The sequence below is a fragment of the Oncorhynchus kisutch genome, linkage group LG7 (genome assembly GCF_002021735.2).
Source record: "Oncorhynchus kisutch isolate 150728-3 linkage group LG7, Okis_V2, whole genome shotgun sequence".
Taxonomy (NCBI): Eukaryota; Metazoa; Chordata; class Actinopteri; order Salmoniformes; family Salmonidae; genus Oncorhynchus; species Oncorhynchus kisutch.
Window position 1 is genome coordinate 51,925,081 of NC_034180.2, and position 22,369 is coordinate 51,947,449.

The following is a 22,369-nucleotide window of genomic DNA, read 5'->3' on the forward strand; positions in this document are numbered from 1 at the left end:
ATAACAGTTATAGGAATCGCCCTCCGCCAAGAAGTTTGTACTAAACAAACTCACTGATTCAATTGCCATTTTTACTACCCCAGAGGTGTTGATCGCTGGAGATTTGAATCTTGCATGGGAGAACGCAGGATGCTGACTGTTTAAAGGATATTTGTACTAATCTAAATTTGACCCAGCTGATTACAAAGCCTACTCGTCCAAACTTAAAGGACCCTAAGAAATCGACTTTGATTGACAAATATACTGGCAGTGGGGGAATTGCTTTGGTTATTAGTGACCGCTGTCCCGCGCCTCGATCCAAACCACGTTTTATCAACAAGAAGAATTTTAAACATTTTAAACATTTCAATGAACAGGCCTTTTTTTGTGACCTTTATTTTGGTGACTTTGATTGTATTGCATCTATACTTGACCCAGAGTTGGCTCTGAACCACTTCTCAAATGTTTTCAATTGTATTGTAGATAAACATGCTCCCTTTTAAAAAACAGAGAATAAAAAATAGGTCTTGCCGTTGGTTCAGGCCAATGCTATCTGAAATCATACACAACAGAGATGCTACCAGGGCCAAAGCTATCTGAAATCATACACAACAGAGATGCTACCAGGGCCAAAGCTATCTGAAATCATACACAACAGAGATGCTACCAGGGCCAAAGCTATCTGAAATCATACACAACAGAGATGCTACCAGGGCCAAAGCTATCTGAAATCATACACAACAGAGATGCTGCCAGGGCCAAAGCTATCTGAAATCATACACAACAGAGATGCTACCAGGGCCAAAGCTATCTGAAATCATACACAACAGAGATGCTGCCAGGGCCAAAGCTATCTGAAATCATACACAACAGAGATGCTACCAGGGCCAAAGCTATCTGAAATCATACACAACAGAGATGCTACCAGGGCCAAAGCTATCTCAAATCATACACAACAGAGATGCTGCCAGGGCCAAAGCTATCTGAAATCATACACAACAGAGATGCTGCCAGGGCCAAAGCTAGATTCAACGACTCGGGCCCAGACTCGGGCCTAGACTCGGGCCCAGTCTTTCAGGCGATTTGAGAAATGTGTGTTTAAAAACGAGTTAAAAAAGCTAAATCAGATTATTATGTTAATACACTGAATGTACAGAGAATGCAGATAAATATTGGAAAGCTGCTAGGTCACTGAAGGGTTGTGTCTCTTCTTCTCTCCCCCAATAAATTAATTTAGACTCTGGCCCTATTACTGACAAAATTAATATCATTAATGCATTTAATCCCCATTTGATCTCTGCGGGCTTTACATTTGAATGAATTTCAAAGCCAACTCTTGAAAAGAGTAGTTTGTTGATGGTGAAAATCTATTGAATGACACTGAAAATTATGATCAGGAGTTTTTTTTCTTCAGAAATGCACTGATAAAGGAGTCCTGGAGGCTTTGCTAACATTGGACAACAACAAATCCACAGGGGCTGATCATTTGGAGCCTGGTCTTCTTAAGCGTGCAGCAGCCCTTATTACTGGATCAGTAGAACACATTTTTTATTTAACATTGTTATCAGGAAGTACTCCAAAAGCATGGAAATCTGCATATTTATGAACGGTTGAACATCTTGGCCATGTTGTTATAATCTCCATCCGGCACAGCCAGAAGAGTTCTGGCCACACCACATAGCCTGGTTCCTCTCTAGGTTTCTTCCTAGGTTTTGGCCTTTCTAGGGAGTTTTTCCTAGCCACCGTGATTCTACACCTGCATTGCTTGCTGTTTGGGGTTTTAGGCTGGGATTCTGTACAGCACTTTGAGATATCAGCTGATGTACGAAGGGCTTTATAAATACATTTGATTTGATTTGATATGTGCTGCCACTTGGTAAGATACAAATGATCTTGACAACTATCACCCCATTTCAAGATTACCTTGTTCAGCTGAGATTCTTGAATCCTTGGTTAATGTACAACTTTCTTCCTTTTTAATCTGATAATCGTAATATAATGTAAACCAATCAGGGTATAGCCCTGGGCAGAGTACTACCACAGCAACCATGCTAGTTGTCAATGATCTTGTCGATGCCTTGAACGCTAAAAGGGAGCTGTGCTGCCTCTTTGTATTGGCCTGTCAAAGGCTTTTGACACTGTTGATCATTGTGTTTTGCTGAAGAAGTTATCAAGAATAGGCCTGGAATATACAGCCTGTTTATGGTTTTATAATTATCTTAGCGACAGAACTACGGCCATCTTGACAGATGGTGTTAAATATGAACTGCTTGAGATTCTAAAAGGTGTTCCTCAGGGTTCTACTTTGGGTCCATTATTGTTCACTTTGTATATTGATGACATAGGAAACACTGTTCATACTTGTAACATTCATCTCTATGCTGATTGGTCAGCAGCAGACCACCCTGCATACCACTGCTGGCTTGCTTCTGAAGCTAAGCAGGGTTGGTCCTGGTCAGTCCCTGGATGGGAGACCAGATGCTGCTGGAAGTGGTGTTGGAGGGCCAGTAGGAGGCACTCTTTCCTCTGGTCAAAAAATAATAATCCCAATGCCCTGTGTAGGGTGCCGTCTTTCGGATGGGACGTTAAACGGGTGTCCTGACATTCTCTGAGATCATTAAAGAGCCCATGGCACTTATCGTAGGGGTTTTAACCCTGGTGCGTTAGGCTAAATTCCCAATCTGGCCCTCAAACCATCACGGTCACCTAATAATACCCAGTTTACAATTGGCCCATTCATCTCCCCTGTAACTATTCCCCAGGTTGTTGCTGCAAATGAGAACATGTTCTCAGTCAACTTACCTGGATAAATAAGATGACAGTTTTGTATTTCTGTGCCACCTTAGTGCAGCAGGCCATTCATGAACTTCAGCATGACTTTGATTCAATTCAGAAATCCCTTAAAGATCTTAAATTAGTGGTAAATGCGAGTAAAACCAAGCTCATGCTGTTCTCTCGGTCACGAAATGTTAACCCTGAGGACCTGCATATTGGCTCTATAAATGGAGCCTAAATTGAGCTTGTTTCTCAATTTAAGTACCTGGGTGTCTGGATTAATGACAAGTTGTCCTTCGTAACGCATATAGAAAACCTGACTAAGAAGCTAAGATAGTTTTTTGTATATCGAAAAAAATCATTTAAAATAGGATAAATGTTGTTCAAACAACGCTTCTTCCTGTATTGGATTTTGGTGACGTTGTTTACATGCGGCACAACCTCTGTTTTAAAACCCTTGGACACAGTCTACCATTCTGCAATACGTTTTATCACAGGGGACCATTTTAGGACTCATCATTGTCGTCTGTATATAAATGTGGGATGGACCCTCTCTGTCTAATAAGAGAGCTGCATTCTCTTTGATTTATTTACAAAGCAATCTGACTGTTAATCCCTTCATATGTAACCTCCTTAATAATGTTAAGAATCAGAAGTTACCAAACCCATTCTCAGGAATGGATAACACTAGAGATGACTTATGTTAAGGTTTTCTTCCGGTGAAGGAGAGGAGGACCAAAATGCAGCGTGGTTATCTCGATACATCTTTAATAAAGATAATGACGAACAATATAAACCGTAACGTGAAAAACCAAAACAGCCCTATCTGGTACAAACTAACACAAAGATGGGAACAATCACCCACGAAACACTCAAAGAAGATGGCTGCCTAAATATGGTTCCCAATCAGAGACAACGATAAACACCTGCCTCTGATTGAGAACCACTCCAGGCAACCATAGACTTTTCTAGACAACTATACTACACCACAAACCTACAAAAAAAACTAGACAAAACAGACCACATAAATACCCATGTCAGACCCTGGCCTGACCAAAATAATAAAGAAAACACAAAATACTAAGACCAAGGCGTGACACCTTAAGTCTCCACAGATTTGGGAAAATGCGTTAGTTTTTTTGCCCCTAATTTGTGGAACAATCTGCAGAGTTCACTACAGTTAGATGTGCTGGTGCCAGTTTACATTATTGATTGAGGACCTCTATGTAGTTGAACGGGACTTCTTTTATTAAATAGGTTTTATTTTGTTATTGTATGCTGAATTCTATTGTTTTATACATGTATTTTTTTATTCTGTTTTTATTAAGATGAGCAATGTTGCAGTAGCATCATATTCTACTTCTACTACTTTTGCAGATATGAAAGGAGACCTCCCTCAGACTAGATGGTTGTTATATGCTGTGGATATGAAAGGAGACCTCCCTCAGACTAGATGGTTGTTATGTGCTGTGGATATGAAAGGAGACCTCCCTCAGACTAGATGGTTGTTATATGCTGTGGATATGAAAGGAGACCTCCCTCAGACTAGATGGTTGTTATATGCTGTGGATATGAAAGGAGACCTCCCTCAGACTAGATGGTTGTTATGTGCTGTGGATATGAAAGGAGACCTCCCTCAGACTAGATGGTTGTTATGTGCTGTGGATATGAAAGGAGACCTCCCTCAGACTAGATGGTTGTTATGTGCTGTGGATATGAAAGGAGACCTCCCTCAGACTAGATGGTTGTTATATGCTGTGGATATGAAAGGAGACCTCCCTCAGACTAGATGGTTGTTATATGCTGTGGATATGAAAGGAGACCTCCCTCAGACTAGATGGTTGTTATATGCTGTGGATATGAAAGGAGACCTCCCTCAGACTAGATGGTTGTTATATGCTGTGGATATGAAAGGAGACCTCCCTCAGACTAGATGGTTGTTATGTGCTGTGGATATGAAAGGAGACCTCCCTCAGACTAGATGGTTGTTATGTGCTGTGGATATGAAAGGAGACCTCCCTCAGACTAGATGGTTGTTATGTGCTGTGGATATGAAAGGAGACCTCCCTCAGACTAGATGGTTGTTATGTGCTGTGGATATGAAAGGAGACCTCCCTCAGACTAGATGGTTGTTATGTGCTGTGGATATGAAAGGAGACCTCCCTCAGACTAGATGGTTGTTATGTGCTGTGGATATGAAAGGAGACCTCCCTCAGACTAGATGGTTGTTATATGCTGTGGATATGAAAGGAGACCTCCCTCAGACTAGATGGTTGTTATATGCTGTGGATATGAAAGGAGACCTCCCTCAGACTAGATGGTTGTTATATGCTGTGGATATGAAAGGAGACCTCCCTCAGACTAGATGGTTGTTATATGCTGTGGATATGAAAGGAGACCTCCCTCAGACTAGATGGTTGTTATATGCTGTGGATATGAAAGGAGACCTCCCTCAGACTAGATGGTTGTTATATGCTGTGGATATGAAAGGAGACCTCCCTCAGACTAGATGGTTGTTATATGCTGTGGATATGAAAGGAGACCTCCCTCAGACTAGATGGTTGTTATATGCTGTGGATATGAAAGGAGACCTCCCTCAGACTAGATGGTTGTTATATGCTGTGGATATGAAAGGAGACCTCCCTCAGACTAGATGGTTGTTATGTGCTGTGGATATGAAAGGAGACCTCCCTCAGACTAGATGGTTGTTATGTGCTGTGGATATGAAAGGAGACCTCCCTCAGACTAGATGGTTGTTATGTGCTGTGGATATGAAAGGAGACCTCCCTCAGACTAGATGGTTGTTATGTGCTGTGGATATGAAAGGAGACCTCCCTCAGACTAGATGGTTGTTATGTGCTGTGGATATGAAAGGAGACCTCCCTCAGACTAGATGGTTGTTATATGCTGTGGATATGAAAGGAGACCTCCCTCAGACTAGATGGTTGTTATATGCTGTGGATATGAAAGGAGACCTCCCTCAGACTAGATGGTTGTTATATGCTGTGGATATGAAAGGAGACCTCCCTCAGACTAGATGGTTGTTATATGCTGTGGATATGAAAGGAGACCTCCCTCAGACTAGATGGTTGTTATGTGCTGTGGATATGAAAGGAGACCTCCCTCAGACTAGATGGTTGTTATGTGCTGTGGATATGAAAGGAGACCTCCCTCAGACTAGATGGTTGTTATGTGCTGTGGATATGAAAGGAGACCTCCCTCAGACTAGATGGTTGTTATATGCTGTGGATATGAAAGGAGACCTCCCTCAGACTAGATGGTTGTTATATGCTGTGGATATGAAAGGAGACCTCCCTCAGACTAGATGGTTGTTATATGCTGTGGATATGAAAGGAGACCTCCCTCAGACTAGATGATTGTTATGTGCTGTGGATATGAAAGGAGACCTCCCTCAGACTAGATGGTTGTTATATGCTGTGGATATGAAAGGAGACCTCCCTCAGACTAGATGGTTGTTATATGCTGTGGATATGAAAGGAGACCTCCCTCAGACTAGATGGTTGTTATATGCTGTGGATATGAAAGGAGACCTCCCTCAGACTAGATGGTTGTTATATGCTGTGGATATGAAAGGAGACCTCCCTCAGACTAGATGGTTGTTATATGCTGTGGATATGAAAGGAGACCTCCCTCAGACTAGATGGTTGTTATGTGCTGTGGATATGAAAGGAGACCTCCCTCAGACTAGATGGTTGTTATATGCTGTGGATATGAAAGGAGACCTCCCTCAGACTAGATGGTTGTTATATGCTGTGGATATGAAAGGAGACCTCCCTCAGACTAGATGGTTGTTATGTGCTGTGGATATGAAAGGAGACCTCCCTCAGACTAGATGGTTGTTATATGCTGTGGATATGAAAGGAGACCTCCCTCAGACTAGATGGTTGTTATATGCTGTGGATATGAAAGGAGACCTCCCTCAGACTAGATGGTTGTTATATGCTGTGGATATGAAAGGAGACCTCCCTCAGACTAGATGGTTGTTATATGCTGTGGATATGAAAGGAGACCTCCCTCAGACTAGATGGTTGTTATATGCTGTGGATATGAAAGGAGACCTCCCTCAGACTAGATGGTTGTTATATGCTGTGGATATGAAAGGAGACCTCCCTCAGACTAGATGGTTGTTATGTGCTGTGGATATGAAAGGAGACCTCCCTCAGACTAGATGGTTGTTATATGCTGTGGATATGAAAGGAGACCTCCCTCAGACTAGATGGTTGTTATATGCTGTGGATATGAAAGGAGACCTCCCTCAGTTATACAACATGGTTGCTATACGCTGTGCTTTGGTCAATCTAAATGATTCTGTTGTGCCATTTGAGTAGAGAGCACCTTCACCTCGGCGTCATGACAAAAGTGCCCCCCCCCTTCAACCGTATGAATAAAATAAAAGATTGTTTATGATATTGTAAACATGCTGTACTTCAACAGGCTATTCTGTATTTTATGTGTCACCTCTGCTCTGCCTTTCCCCATTGTCCGTCATTGTAAAATAAGAATTTGTTCTTCACTTACTTGCCTAGTAAAAAAATTTTTTTGAATAAAATGTATTTATTTTAGCTTACCTATTCTTTCTTTCTTTTTACAATTTTTAAACACATTTTAGCATAGACAATGTAATTGTCATGGTAGTCTTAGTCAAATCATCTTCATTATCACAGTGGCACCTCCCAGACCTTCTGGGAAACGAGTATCTGGCATTGACCTTGGTGGTTCAGGTTGTCCGTACACTTTATTAGGTATATACTCATCTAGAACAGGGTTGGACCCCTGAATTCTGGCATTCAGAGCGTTCAATCGTTACTCAATTGGTATCAAGGGACCTAACGTGTGCCAGGAAAACATTCCCCCACACCAGTACACCACCACCACTACCAGCCTGTACCGTTGACACCAGGCAGGGTGGGGCGTTGGACTCAATGCTGCTGACTCCAAATCCTGACTCAGTATGACGCAACAGGAACCGGGATTTGTCGGACCAGGCAATGTTTTTCAACTCCTCAATTGTCCAGTGTTGGTGATCATGTGCCCACTGGAGCCTCTTCTTGTTTTTAGCTGTAGGAACCCGCTGTGGTCGTCTGCTGCAAAAGGCCATCAGTGACCAGGACCGACGAGTTGTCCACTCAGAGATGTCGTTCTGCACACCACTGTTGTACTGCGCTGTTATTTGTCTGTTTGTGGCCCGATTCTTGCCATTCTCCTTCGACCTCTCTCATCAACAAGCTGTTTTCAGCCACAGAACTGCCACTGACTAGATGTTTGTCACACCATTCTCTGTAAACCCTAGACTCTGTCGTGCGTGAAAAGCCCAGGAGGGTGGCCGTTTCTGAGATACTGGATACGCCTGGCACAGACGATCATACCAAGCTCAAACTCTCTTAGGTCACTTGTTTTACCCATTTCTAACGTTCAATCGAACAGTAACTGAATGCCTCGATGCCTCTCTGCCTGATTTATATAGCATGACACGTGATGATAGGATCATTAGCTTATAACATACATTCAGTGTACAGTTTATTAGGTACAGCACCCCTTTCACGACACCCCTTTCACGACAATGGATCGCTCCTACAGACAGTGAGTCATGTGACTCATCCATTGTCGTGAAAGGGGTGCTGTACCTAATAAACTGTACACTGAATGTATGTTATAAAGCTAATGATCCTATCATCTGCTGTTTCCAGACATTTCACCACATATACTGATAAAAACCTAAACACAACATAAACATGCTCCCTTTTAAAAAACAGAGAATTAAAAATAGGTCTTGCCGTTGGTTCAGGCCAAAGCTATCTGAAATCATACACAACAGAGATGCTGCCAGGGCCAAAGCTATCTGAAATCATACACAACAGAGATGCTGCCAGGGCCAAAGCTATCTGAAATCATACACAACAGAGATGCTGCCAGGGCCAAAGCTATCTGAAATCATACACAACAGAGATGCTGCCAGGGCCAAAGCTATCTGAAATCATACACAACAGAGATGCTGCCAGGGCCAAAGCTATCTGAAATCATACACAACAGAGATGCTGCCAGGGCCAAAGCTATCTGAAATCATACACAACAGAGATGCTGCCAGGGCCAAAGCTATCTGAAATCATACACAACAGAGATGCTGCCAGGGCCAAAGCTATCTGAAATCATACACAACAGAGATGCTGCCAGGGCCAAAGCTATCTGAAATCATACACAACAGAGATGCTGCCAGGGCCAAAGCTATCTGAAATCATACACAACAGAGATGCTGCCAGGGCCAAAGCTATCTGAAATCATACACAACAGAGATGCTGCCAGGGCCAAAGCTATCTGAAATCATACACAACAGAGATGCTGCCAGGGCCAAAGCTATCTGAAATCATACACAACAGAGATGCTGCCAGGGCCAAAGCTATCTGAAATCATACACAACAGAGATGCTGCCAGGGCCAAAGCTATCTGAAATCATACACAACAGAGATGCTGCCAGGGCCAAAGCTATCTGAAATCATACACAACAGAGATGCTGCCAGGGCCAAAGCTAGATTAAAAGACTCGGGCCCAGACTGGAGCCCAGACTTTCAGGCGATTTTGAGAAATGTGTGAGGAAAAAGGGGGACGCTCGCAAGCCGAAGAACACCATCCCAACATAGAATGCCAATTAGAATACATTTTTCCCCACAAAAGGGCATTATTACAGAAGAAAATGCTCCTCAGTTTCATCAGCTGTCTGTGTGGCTGTTCTCTGACGATGTGGAGGTCCTGGGTTGGCGTAGTTACACGTGGTCTGTTGTTGTGAGGCCGGTTGGACGTACTGGCAACAGCTCTGGTGGATATTCCTGCAGTTAGCATGCCAATTGTACGGTCCCTCAGAACTTGAGGAATCTGTGGCATGGCGTTGTGTGATAATACTGGACATTTTAGAGTGTATTTTTATTGTTCCCAGCACAAGGTGCACCTGTGTAATGATCATGCTGTTTAATAATCTTGTTGACATGCCACACCTGTCAGGTGGATGGATTATCTGCATAAATTGGTCCTAACATTTGATCTGATCTTCATCTTAGTCACAACAATAGACCGTGCTTAAACTAATAACACACAAATTATTGTATTTTTCTTGTCTATATTGAAAACATAACTGTAGGTTGGAAAAAGTATGTGAACCCCCTAGGCTAATGACTTCTCCAAAAGCGAATTGAAGTCAGGAGTCAGACTGCAAGAGCACAGAACAGAATGCTCAATGAGGTTAAGAAGAAACCTAGAGTGTCAGCTCAATTTATTATTATTATTAATTACCTGGATTTCTGCATACATTGGTCTTTTCTGCATACATTGGTCATTTCTGCATACATTGGTCATTTCTGCATACATTGGTCATTTCTGCATACATTGGTCATAACATGTGATCTGATCTTCATCTAGGTCACAACAGTAGACAAACACAGTCTGCTTAAACTAATAACACACAAACAATTATACGTTTTCATGTCTTCATTGAACATACCGTGTAAACATTCACAGTGCAGGGTGGGAAAAGTATGTGAACCCTTGGATTTAATAACTGGTTGACCCTCCTTTGGCAGCAATAACCTCAACCAAATGTTTTCTGTAGTTGCAGATCAGACCTGTAACAACAGTCTGGAGGAGATTTGGACCGTTCCGCTTTACAAAACTGTTGCTTCCTAAGATCTTTTACTGAAGACTCCAGAGCGTACTTCTAATAAACAGAACAGATTTATTTCATGTTCTCCGTAACACATTCCAGTCGACTTCTCTCTACAGTGTCTTCAGCCCAACACCCTCTACTCTCTACAGTGTCTTCAGCCCAACCCCCTCTACTCTCTACAGTGTCTTCAGCCCAACCCCCTCTACTCTCTACAGTGTCTTCAGCCCAACCCCCTCTACTCTCTACAGTGTCTTCAGCCCAACCCCCTCTACTCTCTACAGTATCTTCAGCCCAACCCCCTCTACTCTCTACAGTGTCTTCAGCCCAACCCCCTCTACTCTCTACAGTATCTTCAGCCCAACCCCCTCTACAGTGTCTTCAGCCCAACCCCCTCTACTCTCTACAGTGTCTTCAGCCCAACCCCCTCTACTCTCTACAGTGACTTCAGCCCAACCCCCTCTACTCTCTACAGTGTCTTCAGCCCAACCCCCTCTACTCTCTACAGTGTCTTCAGCCCAACCCCCTCTACTCTCTACAGTGTCTTCACCCCAACCCCCTCTACTCTCTACAGTGTCTTCAGCCCAACCCCCTCTACTCTCTACAGTTTCTTCAGCCCAACCCCCTCTACTCTCTACAGTGTCTTCAGCCCAACCCCCTCTACTCTCTACAGTATCTTCAGCCCAACCCCCTCTACTCTCTACAGTGTCTTCAGCCCAACCCCCTCTACTCTCTACAGTGTCTTCAGCCCAACCCCCTCTACTCTCTACAGTGTCTTCAGCCCAACCCCCTCTACTCTCTACAGTGTCTTCAGCCCAACCCCCTCTACTCTCTACAGTGTCTTCAGCCCAACCCCCTCTACTCTCTACAGTATCTTCAGCCCAACCCCCTCTACTCTCTACAGTATCTTCAGCCCAACTCTCCAACACATCATTGAACTTTGACCTCCCTTTCATCTCGTAATCCAATCACTTCAATGCAAGAACGGAAGCCCCATTGTCATATGTTAATTCAAATAACTCAACCCCCTGTATACAAATCCCATTGGCTATTTGCAACCATTTTACATCTAAACTCATTAACATATAATACATTCCTCAATACACCACAAAAACTGTTTCAGTTCAGAAATATTCTTAGGATGTCTGGTGTGAACTGCTCTCTTTAGGTCATGCCATAGAATCTCAATCAGGTTGAGATCATGACTCTGACTGGGCCACTCAGGTTGAGATCATGACTCTGACTGGGCCACTCAGGTGGAGATCATGACTCTGACTGGGCCACTCAGGTTGAGATCATGACTCTGACTGGGCCACTCAGGTTGAGGTCAGGACTCTGACTGGGCCACTCAGGTTGAGGTCAGGACTCTGACTGGGCCACTCAGGTTGAGATCAGGACTCTGACTGGGCCACTCAGGTTGAGGTCAGGACTGACTGGGCCACTCCAGAAGGGGTATTTTCTTCTGTTCAAGCCATTCTGTTGTTGATTTACTTCTGTGTTTTGGGTCGTTGTCCTGTTGCATCACCCAACTTCTGTGGAGCTTCAATTGGCGGACAGATAGCCTTACATTCTCCTGCAAAATGTCTTGATAAACTTGGGAATTTATTTTTCCGTCGATGATAGCAAGCTGTCCAGGCCCTGAGGCAGCAAAGCTGCCCCAAAACCATGATGCTCCCTCCACCATACTTTACAGTTGGGATGAGGTTTTGATGTTGGTGTGCTGTGCTGTGCCTTTTTCTCTCCACACATAGTGTTGTGTTTTCCTTCCAAACAACTCAACTGTAGTTTCATCTGTCCACAGAATATTTTGCCAGTAGCGCCGTGGAACATCCAGGTGCACTTTTGCAAACTTCAGACGTGCAGCATTGTTTTTTTTCTTCTTCTGTGGTGTCCTCTCAGGAACACCATTCTTGTTTAGTGTTTTAATGTATCGTAGACTCCTCAACAGAGATGTTAGCATGTTCCGGAGATTTCTGTAAGTCTTTAGCTGACACACTAATATTCTTCTTAACCTCGTTAAAATTCAATTCAATCTAGAATCGGCTTCCTATTTTGCAACAAAGCATCCTTCACACATGCTGCCAAACATACCCTCGTAAAACTGACTATCCTACCGATCCTTGACTTCGGCGAGGTCATTTACAAAATAGCCTCCAACACCCTACTCAATAAATTGGATGCAGTCTATCACAGTGCCATCTGTTTTGTCATTAAAATCCCATATACTACCCACCACTGCGACCTGTATGCTCTCGTTGGCTGGCCCTCACTTCATATTTGTCGCCAAACCCACTGGCTCCAGGTCATCAATAAGTCTTTGCTAGGTAAAGCCCCGCCTTATCTCAGCTCACTGGTCACCATAGCAGCACCCACCCATAGCACGCGCTCCAGCAGGTATATCTCACTGGTCACCCCCAAAGCCAGTTCTTCCTTTGGCCGCCCTTCCTTACAGTTCTCTGCTGCCAATGACTGGAACGAATAGCAAAAATCACTGAAGCTGGAGTCTTATATCTCCCTCACTAACTTTAAGCATCAGCTGTCAGAGCAGCTTAAAGATCATTGCACCTGTACACAGCCCATCTGTAAATAGCCCATCCAACTACCTCATCCCCATGTTGTTATTAATTATCTTGCTCCTTTGCACCCCAGTATCTCTACTTGCACATTCATCTTCTACACATCTATCACTCCAGAGTTAATGCTAAATTGTCATTATTTAGCCACTATGGCCTATTTATTGCCTTACCTCCTAATCTTACTATATTTGCACACACTGTTTATATATTTTTCTATTGTGTTATTGACTGTACATTTGTTTTATTCCATGTGTAACTCTGTGTTGCTGTTTTTGTTGCCCTGCTTTGCTTTATCTTGGCCAGGTTGCAGTTATAAATGAGAACTTGTTCTCAACTGGCCTACCTCGTTAAATAAAGGTGTTCTCAACTGGCCTACCTCGTTAAATAAAGGTGTTCTCAACTGGCCTACCTCGTTAAATAAAGGTGTTCTCAACTGGCCTACCTCGTTAAATAAAGGTGTTCTCAACTGGCCTACCTCGTTAAATAAAGGTGTTCTCAACTGGCCTACCTCGTTAAATAAAGGTGTTCTCAACTGGCCTACCTCGTTAAATAAAGGTGTTCTCAACTGGCCTACCTCGTTAAATAAAGGTGTTCTCAACTGGCCTACCTCGTTAAATAAAGGTGTTCTCAACTGGCCTACCTCGTTAAATAAAGGTGTTCTCAACTGGCCTACCTCGTTAAATAAAGGTGTTCTCAACTGGCCTACCTCGTTAAATAAAGGTGAAATTTAAAATTTTAAATAAACAAACAAACATAACTGATTCAACTTGTCAACTAATCATCAGGACCTCAATAAGTTCAATCAGGTATGTTTGTCCGAGGCTACAACAGCAATGTGTGTTGTTGGGGGTACTGGAGGACTGGAGTTGGGCTGTTGGGGGTACTGGAGGACTGGAGTTGGGCTGTTTGGGGTACTGGAGGACTGGAGTTGGGCTGTTGGGGGTACTGGAGGACTGGAGTTGGGCTGTTGGGGGTACTGGAGGACTGGAGTTGGGCTGTTGGGGTTACTGGAGGACTGGAGTTGGGCTGTTGGGAGGACTGGAGTTGGGCTGTTTGGGGTACTGGAGGACTGGAGTTGGGCTGTTGGGGTACTGGAGGACTGGAGTTGGGCTGTTGGGGGTACTGGAGGACTGGAGTTGGGCTGTTGGGGGTACTGGAGGACTGGAGTTGGGCTGTTGGGGGTACTGGAGTACTGGAGTTGGGCTGTTTGGGGTACTGGAGGACTGGAGTTGGGCTGTTGGGGGTACTGGAGGACTGGAGTTGGGCTGTTGGGGGTACTGGAGGACTGGAGTTGGGCTGTTGGGGGTACTGGAGGACTGGAGTTGGGCTATTGGGGGGACTGGAGTTGGGCTGTTGGGGGTACTGGAGGACTGGAGTTGGGCTGTTGGGGGTACTGGAGGACTGGAGTTGGGCTGTTGGGGGTACTGGAGGACTGGAGTTGGGCTGTTGGGGGTACTGGAGGACTGGAGTTGGGCTGTTGGGGGTACTGGAGGACTGGAGTTGGGCTGTTGGGGGTACTGGAGGACTGGAGTTGGGCTGTTGGGGGTACTGGAGGACTGGAGTTGGGCTGTTTGGGGTACTGGAGGACTGGAGTTGGGCTGTTGGGGTTACTGGAGGACTGGAGTTGGGCTGTTGGGAGGACTGGAGTTGGGCTGTTGGGAGGACTGGAGTTGGGCTGTTGGGAGGACTGGAGTTGGGCTGTTGGGGGTACTGGAGGACTGGAGTTGGGCTGTTGGGGGTACTGGAGGACTGGAGTTGGGCTGTTTGGGGTACTGGAGGACTGGAGTTGGGCTGTTGGGGTTACTGGAGGACTGGAGTTGGGCTGTTGGGAGGACTGGAGTTGGGCTGTTGGGAGGACTGGAGTTGGGCTGTTGGGAGGACTGGAGTTGGGAACCACCGCTGTAGGTCTATGGCTGCATTAGTGTTGCATGCCATTATCAGCTGCAAAATGGGTTCACATGACTCACATCCTGAGATTGACAATCAAAAACTAATTGGAGAGCTTAAGACTGAACAAAAAGGTCATGTTCATTTGAGATACAACATAGAAACAGACACATTAAACAAATATGTTTATTGCAGGATTAGTTGAAACACTTCACTTCCAAGAATCAACACTATTTCATATCATTTCAAAAGTGTACAAGTAAGCTAACTCATACAGTATGTTAGACGTCTTAGTAACAAGTAAGATATTATATCACTAAAGTATAATTTCAGGTGAATATATATATATATTTTAAGTCAATACCAATGGTGGCCAACCATCGCTCCACTGCTCAGTGATCTACTGGGGGAACAGACTTCTATTCCAGCCCAGTAACAGATCTACTGGAGGAACAGACTTCTATTCCAGCCCAGAGATAGATCTACTGGAGGAACAGACTTCTATTCCAGCCCAGAGATAGATCTACTGGAGGAACAGACTTCTATTCCAGCCCAGAGATAGATCTACTGGAGGAACAGACTTCTATTCCAGCCCAGTAACAGATCTACTGGAGGAACAGACTTCTATTCCAGCCCAGAGATAGATCTACTGGAGGAACAGACTTCTATTCCAGCCCAGAGATAGATCTACTGGAGGAACAGACTTCTATTCCATCCCAGTAATAGATCTACTGGAGGAACAGACTTCTATTCCAGCCCAGTAACAGATCTACTGGAGGAACAGACTTCTATTCCAGCCCAGTAATAGATCTACTGGAGGAACAGACTTCTATTCCAGCCCAGTAACAGATCTACTGGAGGAACAGACTTCTATTCCAGCCCAGTAACAGATCTACTGGAGGAACAGACTTCTATTACAGCCCAGTAACAGATCTACTGGAGGAACAGACTTCTATTCCAGCCCAGTAATAGATCTACTGGAGGAACATACTTCTATTCCAGCCCAGTAACAGATCTACTGGAGGAACAGACTTCTATTCCAGCCCAGAGATAGATCTACTGGAGGAACAGACTTCTATTACAGCCCAGTAACAGATCTACTGGAGGAACAGACTTCTATTACAGCCCAGTAACAGATCTACTGGGGGAACAGACTTCTATTCCAGCCCAGAGATGGATCTACTGGAGGAACAGACTTCTATTCCAGCCCAGAGATAGATCTACTGGAGGAACAGACTTCTATTACAGCCCAGTAACAGATCTACTGGAGGAACAGACTTCTATTACAGCCCAGTAACAGATCTACTGGGGGAACAGAGTTCTATTCCAGCCCAGTAACAGATCTACTGGAGGAACAGACTTCTATTCCAGCCCAGTAACAGATCTACTGGAGGAACAGACTTCTATTCCAGCCCAGTAACAGATCTACTGGAGGAACAGACTTCTATTCCAGCCCAGTAACAGATCTACTGGAGGAACAGACTTCTATTCCAGCCCAGTAACAGATCTACTGGAGGAACAGACTTCTATTCCAGCCCAGTAATAGATCTACTGGAGGAACAGACTTCTATTCCAGCCCAGTAACAGATCTACTGGGGGAACAGACTTCTATTCCAGCCCAGAGATAGATCTACTGGAGGAACAGACTTCTATTCCAGCCCAGAGATAGATCTACTGGAGGAACAGACTTCTATTCCAGCCCAGAGATAGATCTACTGGAGGAACAGACTTCTATTCCAGCCCAGTAACAGATCTACTGGAGGAACAGACTTCTATTCCAGCCCAGTAACAGATCTACTGGAGGAACAGACTTCTATTCCAGCCCAGTAACAGATCTACTGGAGGAACAGACTTCTATTCCAGCCCAGTAACAGATCTACTGGGGGAACAGACTTTTATTCCAGCCCAGTAACAGATCTACTGGAGGAACAGACTTCTATTCCAGCCCAGTAACAGATCTACTGGGGGAACAGACTTTTATTCCAGCCCAGTAACAGATCTACTGGGGGAACAGACTTCTATTCCAGCCCAGTAACAGATCTACTGGGGGAACAGACTTTTATTCCAGCCCAGTAACAGATCTACTGGGGGAACAGACTTTTATTCCAGCCCAGTAACAGATCTACTGGGGGAACAGACTTCTATTCCAGCCCAGTAACAGATCTACTGGGGGAACAGACTTTTATTCCAGCCCACAGATAGATCTACTGGGGGAACAGACTTTTATTCCAGCCCAGAGATAGATCTACTGGGGGAACAGACTTCTATTCCAGCCCAGTAACAGATCTACTGGAGGAACAGACTTCTATTCCAGCCCAGTAACAGATCTACTGGGGGAACAGACTTCTATTCCAGCCCAGTAACAGATCTACTGGGGGAACAGACTTTTATTCCAGCCCACAGATAGATCTACTGGGGGAACAGACTTCTATTCCAGCCCAGTAACAGATCTACTGGGGGAACAGACTTCTATTCCAGCCCAGTAACAGATCTACTGGGGGAACAGACTTCTATTCCAGCCCAGAGATAGATCACTTGATTATTAACTCATTAGGTTTGATCAGTTGAATCACGTGTATTATTAGTGCTGGGTTGGAACAGAACCCTGCACACCCAACAGGGTTATCCGGCTCCAATTGTAATAGGTTTATACATTATGTGTGACGTTTAAACTGTATTTTAATGTATTTTTTACAATATTTGCTAACAAATATTGTTTATACCTTTGGTATACCTTTATTAGGGCCTCTTCACCTGTAAATAGGGTTTAACGGCTCTTTGTATCCGAGGACAGAAAACATCACACAAAAAACCCTGTCTGTATTCTTGTGTTTTCACTTAGTTGAATAGGGTTCTCCCACTGCCACCCTTTTTATGTGTCTTTAGAAAAAATGAAATAATTAGCAATCTTCCCGTAGTTTCCAGTCAGTGGTAGCAAAACAACTCCATGTGGACCATTTGGAGGACTTCCACCAGACAGAGAGAGTCTGGTCTTCCAACATGGCGCCTGGAATGGTTGCTAGGTGATTTGTGATGCAACTGCAAGTCCTCTATACCAGTATACCATAAACAGTGGTTTTAAGGATATGCTGCAAACTACACCAGGGAAACGTTAGGTTAACACCAGGGAAACATTAGGTTAACACCAGGGAAACGTTAGGTTAACACCAGGGAAACGTTAGGTTAACACCAGGGACTCATTAGGTTAACACCAGGGACTCATTAGGTTAACACCAGGGAAACATTAGGTTAACACCAAGGACTCATTAGGTTAATGTTAGGGACTCATTAGGTTAACACCAGGGACTCATTAGGTTAACACCAGGGAAACATTAGGTTAACACCAGGGAAACATTAGGTTAACACCAGGGAAACATTAGGTTAACACCAAGGACTCATTAGGTTAATGTTAGGGACTCATTAGGTTAACACCAGGGACTCATTAGGTTAACACCAGGGAAACATTAGGTTAACACCAGGGAAACATTAGGTTAACACCAGGGAAACATTAGGTTAACACCAGGGACTCATTAGGTTAATGTTAGGGACTCATTAGGTTAACACCAGGGAAACATTATGTTAACACCAGGGAAACATTAGATTAACACCAGGGAAACATTAGGTTAACACCAGGGAAACATTAGGTTAACACCAGGGAAACATTAGGTTAACACCAGGTAAACATTAGGTTAACACCAGGGACTCATTAGGTTAATGTTAGGGACTCATTAGGTTAACACCAGAGACTCATTAGGTTAATGTTAGGGACTCATTAGGTTAACACCAGGGACTCATTAGGTTAACACCAGGGAAACATTAGGTTAACACCTGGGACTCATTAGATTAACACCAGGGACTCATTAGGTTAATGTTAGGGACTCATTAGGTTAACACCAGGGACTCATTAGGTTAATGTTAGGGACTCATTAGGTTAACACCAGGGACTCATTAGGTTAACACCAGGGAAACATTAGGTTAATGTTAGGGACTCATTAGGTTAACACCAGGGACTCATTAGGTTAATGTTAGGGACTCATTAGGTTAATGTTAGGGACTCATTAGATCAACATTAGATTAACATTAGATTAACATTAGGTTAACATTAGATTAACATTAGGGACTCATTAGGTTAACGTTTCAAACTGCAAGGCATAACACCAGTGGCCTTAAGATTGTCTCCTCCTCTTGTCCTCTCTCTACTAATCACCATTTTGTTATCGATGCCACATTTTCCCTCTCCCCTCCCCTTCTCTTTTCTCTCTACTCTCCATCCCTCTCTCTCTCTCCCTCTCCCTCGATCTCCATCCCTCTCTCTCCTAGGTGGTGAGGGATCAGATATCTCACTGTATGGATTACAGGGCTGTCTTTACAGTACTGTGTTTATGTCATTGACATCTCTCTCCTTCTCTCTCCCTTCTTCGATCCCTCTCTCTCCTAGGTGGTGAGGGATCAGATATCTCACTGTACGGTGAAGCTGCGTCAGACGACAGGCCTGATGGAGTATTGTCTAGAGGTCATCAAAGAGAACGACCCCAGCGGATTCCTACAGGTCAGTAGGGAACGACCCCAGAGGATTCCTACAGGTCAGTAGAGAACGACCCCAGAGGGTTCCTATAGGTCAGTAGGGAACGACCCCAGAGGATTCCTACAGGTCAGTAGAGAACGACCCCAGCGGATTCCTACAGGTCAGTAGGGAACGACCCCAGAGGATTCCTACAGGTCAGTAGAGAACGACCCCAGCGGATTCCTACAGGTCAGTAGGGAACGACCCCAGAGGATTCCTACAGGTGAGTAGAGAATGACCCCAGAGGGTTCCTACAGGTCAGTAGAGAATGACCCCAGAGGATTCCTACAGGTCAATAGAGGTCAGTGATGAGGATTCCTACAGGTCAATAGAGAACGACCCCAGCGGATTCCTACAGGTCAATAGAGGTCAATAGAGGGCAGTAGAGGGCAGTGATGCAGATTCCTACAGGTCAGTAGAGGTCAATAGAGGGCAGTAGAGGGCAGTGTGCCAAAGCTGGGTGAACTGATCGTCAGAACTGGTTTAAATCTGGTTGTAATTGAGTCCTTGTGTGCAACCAGTTTTTGGTGTCTGTGTCACCTGCCGTCACTCACAGCTACAGCTGGTGTGCATACGGTACTCTCTGGACCCCAGGCCTTTGGCTACATCGGTGTTACTAAAGATATTATGTGCTCATTTGTTAGTTACAAGACCGTAGCATCGTGTGGCGTCAAATCAGCCTCTACAGTCCACTGAGACGAGAGCGCAGAGGGTGATGCTGCGAGAGGGTGATGCTGCGAGAGGGCGGAGGGTGATGCTGCGAGAGCGCGGAGGGTGATGCTGCGAGAGGGAGGAGGGTGATGCTGCGAGAGGGCGGAGGGTGATGCTGCGAGAGGGCGGAGGGTGATGCTGCGAGAGCGCGGAGGGTGATGCTGCGAGAGCGCGGAGGGTGATGCTGCGAGAGCGCGGAGGGTGATGCTGCGAGAGCGCGGAGGGTGATGCTGCGAGAGCGTGGAGGGTGATGCTGCGAGAGCGCAGAGGGTGATGCTGCGAGAGCGCGGAGGGTGATGCTCCGAGAGCGCGGAGGGTGATGCTGCGAGAGCGCGGAGGGTGATGCTGCGAGAGCGCGGAAGGTGATGCTGCGAGAGCGCGGAGGGTGATGCTGCGAGAGGGCGGAGGGTGATGCTGCGAGAGCGCGGAGGGTGATGCTGCGAGAGCGCGGAGGGTGATGCTGCGAGAGCGCGGAGGGTGATGCTGCGAGAGCGCGGAGGGTGATGCTGCGAGAGCGGAAGATGTGTGTCCCGGCGAGCGGACAAGACAAACCTGACAGCTTACAGGTAAAGACTTTGAGCGAGTAAAACAGAATTGCCACAGATCCAAAAAAAAAGAAAAATGTCTGAATCATAAAATATAGAACCGTAAGCAAAGGAACATGGTTGAAATGTGTAGAACATTCACATGAAAGCATGAAAATCTACACCAATAATAGTCACTTTGTCAAGTTTTCATTCTTGGGTCTCCCGAGTGGCGCACTGACATGTGATTGTTTTTTAGAAATATATTTAACACTACAACTTTATCCATCCAGTTTATCCATTGACCACCGCAACATTTGAGTTAACTTGCTCATATCAAGAAACACATACAATACCATTTGTGGAAAAGTAAAAAGAGCGATTCGTGGGCCTGTTTTTTATTATAATTTTTTTTATGATCGAACAGTGAAACTAAAATGTATTGGTAGCTAGCTGGTGAGGATTTCATTTAAATTTGGTGAACAAGCTGAAGCTGGGCTTGGTGCTAACTGCTCATACCGGCGGGCACGAGCTAGCTGAACCGAGCGTCTGTGTAACGTCACGCACTCAAGAAGGCTCAACTGATCACCCGACGTGTTCTACGTCGAGACTCATGATTATCCACTAGATAACACAGCCACAAAGTCTAAATGAGCTGTATCAGAACTTCATGCAAACAAAAATAGGTTCCAAAAGGGTTCTACATGGAACCCAAAATAGGTTCCAAAAGGGTTCTACATGGAACCCAAAATAGGTTCCAAAAGGGTTCTACATGGAACCCAGAATAGGTTCCAAAAGGGTTCTTTGGCTCTCCACCGTTGGATAACCTTTTTTTGGGTTTCAGATAGAACCCTTTTCAGTTCCATGTAGAACGCTCTGTGGAAAGGGTTCTACATGGAACCCAAAATAGGTTCTACCTGGAACCAAAAATGGTTCTTCAAAGGGTTCATCCAAAGAACCCTTTTAGGTTCTAGATAGCACCTTTTTTTTCTACGAGTGTAGGATTAGGCATGCGGTTAGCGGTTAGCAGTGCGGTTAAGGTTGGGCTTTAAAAACAAATTTTAATAAGATAAATTGTAGAAATAGGTGTGGTTTAGCCATAATAATTATGGCTTTGTGGCTGTGTTAACGAGTGACTGCTAGAATTTTCACCTGTAATAAAATGATAGTAAAAAGAGTTCTGTTGCTTTGAGCAAGATGTCTTTGTGACAAGAGGAGAAATCCATGTGGGGATGCGATGTATTTGGGGGGGGGGGGGCAGTAAATATCGCTGCATTTAAAAAAAAAATTGTCTCTGCTCTAAAATTCATATTTTGCAGGCAGCACCAGCAATGATGTTCTGCTCTCTGAAAGTCACAAGCAACTCAAGTAATTTGCGCCCCCCCTCCCCCCTAACTGTGCGCTCCCGGCACTCATTTTGCTACACTCGCAATAACATCTGCTAACCACGTGTATGTGACCAATAAAATTACATTTTGATTTGATTTGACTCGTCCTCCGCTCACGGACCAACCATCTTCTCTCAGTATTTGCTTGGCCAATGACGTTTCATCTCGCCGTCTCAATGGACTTTAGAGTTGACGCCCTATGACATCGGCTTTTAGAAAATAACTGAGGAGAAGGGTCTACTTTTTTTTGTTTAGAAGTGTCTGAGATTAAATCCTCTGTGACCCTATCTGCGTCC

At 44.7% G+C, this 22,369-nt stretch overlaps 1 protein-coding gene across 2 annotated transcripts in view; it reads left to right on the plus strand.

Annotated features, from left to right (window-relative positions):
- trim9 (tripartite motif containing 9) overlaps positions 1-22,369 on the plus strand; it is a 66,009-nt gene that overhangs the window by 14,127 nt on the left and 29,513 nt on the right. For both annotated transcript variants that reach the window (XM_031829288.1, XM_031829287.1), the window contains exon 3: positions 19,325-19,435. In XM_031829288.1, coding sequence (XP_031685148.1) covers positions 19,325-19,435 — 111 coding nt within the window. The remainder of the gene's footprint in view (positions 1-19,324; positions 19,436-22,369) is intronic.